This window comes from Camelina sativa, chromosome 20 (assembly GCF_000633955.1).
Source record: "Camelina sativa cultivar DH55 chromosome 20, Cs, whole genome shotgun sequence".
NCBI lineage: Eukaryota > Viridiplantae > Streptophyta > Magnoliopsida > Brassicales > Brassicaceae > Camelina > Camelina sativa.
This window is the reverse complement of record NC_025704.1, coordinates 17,477,096-17,480,140: the sequence shown is the minus strand read 5'-3', so window position 1 is coordinate 17,480,140 and position 3,045 is coordinate 17,477,096. Positions and strand designations below refer to the sequence as shown.

Genomic DNA, 3,045 nt, shown 5'->3' with positions numbered 1-3,045 from the left:
ATGGTGTGAGTGTAAGTGAATGCAGGCAAGGTTTGAGCTTGATGAAGATTGGCAAAGGATATCTGTGATTCACCAGATGGGACATTTGTGGCGATCACACAAGTCTGTCACGGTGAAGGCTATAAATTTGGCTGCAAATAACCAAGAGAGGATGAATTTGAGACCACCAAATATTGGTCCTGTTGATTGGCAAAAATTTGTCAAACTCAAAACTAGTGCTGCATTTAAGGTAATTACTTGTGATTATAATTGTTTAGTAGTTGATTGGTGATTAGTAATTAACATGTTTCATTATTAGGCCGTGAGTGAGAAATATAAAGCAAAAAGAAAGAATCAGATACCTCACACCACTAGTCGTAAAGGGATCAGCAGACTAACAGAAGAAATGGCAAGCATATATACTACAACTATGTTGTTTATTATTATACATAGTGCTTGTACTGTTACTGAAATTTTGTTTTCTGGAACAGAAAGCTGAAAGTGAAGATCCTTCCAGCGTGACAAGACTAGATGTTTGGATCAAGTCTCGCACCAAAAAGGATGGTACACCAGTAGATACGAATGCAGCTGATTTGATTGTAAGTCTGAATAGAGTTGTACACCAGTAAATAGTGTGTTATCGACTAGTAAAACCTGAAACTGTCTTTATGTTTTTCAGCAAAAAGCAGCTGAAATTGGTGGAAGTGATGCTCCAGCATTTTTAACAAATCCAGATGAAGATCACCTCGCCAAGCTTTTAGGACCTGACAATTCTGGTAGGCTGAGGGCAATGGGTAGAGGCATGAGTAAGACCAAATTAGCTTGTTTACAAATGCAGAGCAAGTGTATGGCTGAAATGGAAGAGCGGCAAGTAAAATTAGTAAAACAGGTCAATGCCTTGGAAAGTGAACTTGGCAGAATCAAGAATCAGGTTAGATACTTAAGAGTTCTCTACTATTCATCAGCCAGTTAGAGTAATATAAATTGATGTTATTTTTGTTTATGTTACAGAGACCAGAAGCTGAAATGGATGAAAACTCAGCTGCAAGAGTAACATATTCTTACTTCTTTTCATATCAGCTAAGTGATTCTTCTTAGTGTCGTTTATGATTCTTAGTTGCTCATGAAATTGTTGCAGAGTGTAAACAAAAGAGCACATCCTAAGTGTGTGTTTGTTGATTGGTCTGACATTGATGAAAATGTTGGTGAGGGTCGGATTCTTTCTTCTGATCCGGATGACATAGTGAATGACTGTCGTCTTGGCCCTTATGATCTCAAAGTGTTAGTTGAAGCTGCATATAAACCAGATGCATTTCTATGGAGACCTGCACAAAAGATCTTTCATATGAAAGAAGCTGTTGGACATATAATCGCATGGCCAACTGATAAGTGTAGACTGGTAGACAACAACATCCAAATGGAAGACATTGCCCCTATGGTATTTATAATTTCTAGCAATGTGTTAGCAATGTATTACCCCTGTCTATAATGCTAATTAATTATATTGGATTTGTTTACTGATTGTGTTTAACAGGGTATACAAGGAAACAAATGTAAACTATTGGATTTGTCTAAGGGTGACGTCATTGTTGCTGAGGGGCGTTGGGAGACACAAGAACCAAGTGCGTTGGTTAACGGAATTCCTCTTGGACCAAAAGCAGTTAAAGTATTTGTGGATTCAGTAAAGCAGCCTGATACATCACTATGGAGACCTACAGCTGAAATGTCATTTCTTGAGGACTGTTTGATGGCTTACGTATCTTGGCCCCTGAGTAAGGTTGATTTTGAAAATCCCTCAACTCCAACTGGTCAGAATGCTACATCACATGCTTCTTTGTCTGCATCAAAGGCCAAGTCTGCAGCCACAGCTTCTAAGTCTGCTACAGAGTCCAAAACTTCAGCAACAGCTTCAAAGGCTGCATCGCAGGCCAAATCTGCATCTATGTCTTCTAAGTCTGCATCTGGTTCTGAGTCTCCTGTTGATGATGCAACGGGTCCAATATCACCAATAAAGAATACTTTACCATCACAGTCTCCTCTCAGGAAGTCTCCAGTAAGTGTTTTCATATGTTATGAAGTTGTTTTTGTTAATTATATGATGACTGATGGTTTATATTGTAAACATGGCAGCGCATTAATAAAGTTATTTCCAAGGAGAATAAGAAGTGCAAGTTGATGGATTTAACTGAAAAGAATAGGGTTGTGGCTGAAGGACGATGGGGAACAAATGATCCAGAACATAAGGTTCACTTTACTCGCTTGGGTTCTAATGCAGTTAAAGTGTGGATAGATGTTGTGAAGGTGAAAAATGTAAAAGTTTGGAGGCCATCCGATGAAATAGAGATTATTGAAGATGCACTTAGCTCCTGCATTGCTTGGCCAGAGAACAAGGTCATTATGTCTTAAACTGATGGTTTTATTGTGTAATGTTAAGTACTTGAGATTGCTTGTTTATTTTGGATGTTCTTGAGACTTTGATGGTAAACTGATGTTCTTGAGACTTTTGTTATGTATTTTGGATCTGAGACGTTTATTAATCAGATTTTATGAGATTTTATAAAACAGGTTATGTGTGCTATAATCACATATCAGAAAATGCTATAAAAGTACAGGTAAACGTTATGATAAAAGAATATACCATAGCACAGTAAACAAGATAAAACAGCATTTCGCAACAGCTATATTAGATATGTATAACATAGCACGAAAAATTAAATATTGTATAAATTTTTGCAAAATTATAATCTTGATAATACAGCAGTTTATTAGAGCTATGCTATAAAACTATAACATAGCACGAAAAAACAAATGTTGTATAAATTTTTTCAAAATTATGATCTTGATAATATAGCAATTTCTTAAAGCTATGTTATATTTTTATAACATAGCATACGTAATAAGTGCTATTGTATATGGGGTACATATAATAACAGTGCCCTAAAACAGCGCTCATGAAAACGCTATCAAAGACCTATGATAGCGTTTTTCTCTGGTTAACAATGTGCATATTTCTCTGGTTAACAAAGAAAGGTCCTGAGGATGGATTCATGGGATGAACTAATCATT

General features: G+C 36.5%; 1 protein-coding gene across 1 annotated transcript; it reads left to right on the top strand.

Annotated features, from left to right (window-relative positions):
* Positions 12–1,092, top strand: LOC104771070. The gene is made up of 5 exons (XM_010495546.2): positions 12–229; positions 299–388; positions 471–578; positions 659–910; positions 991–1,092. Exons 1-5 carry the CDS (start codon positions 20–22, stop codon positions 1,075–1,077), a joined length of 747 nt encoding a protein of 248 aa, XP_010493848.1. The 5' UTR covers positions 12–19; the 3' UTR covers positions 1,078–1,092.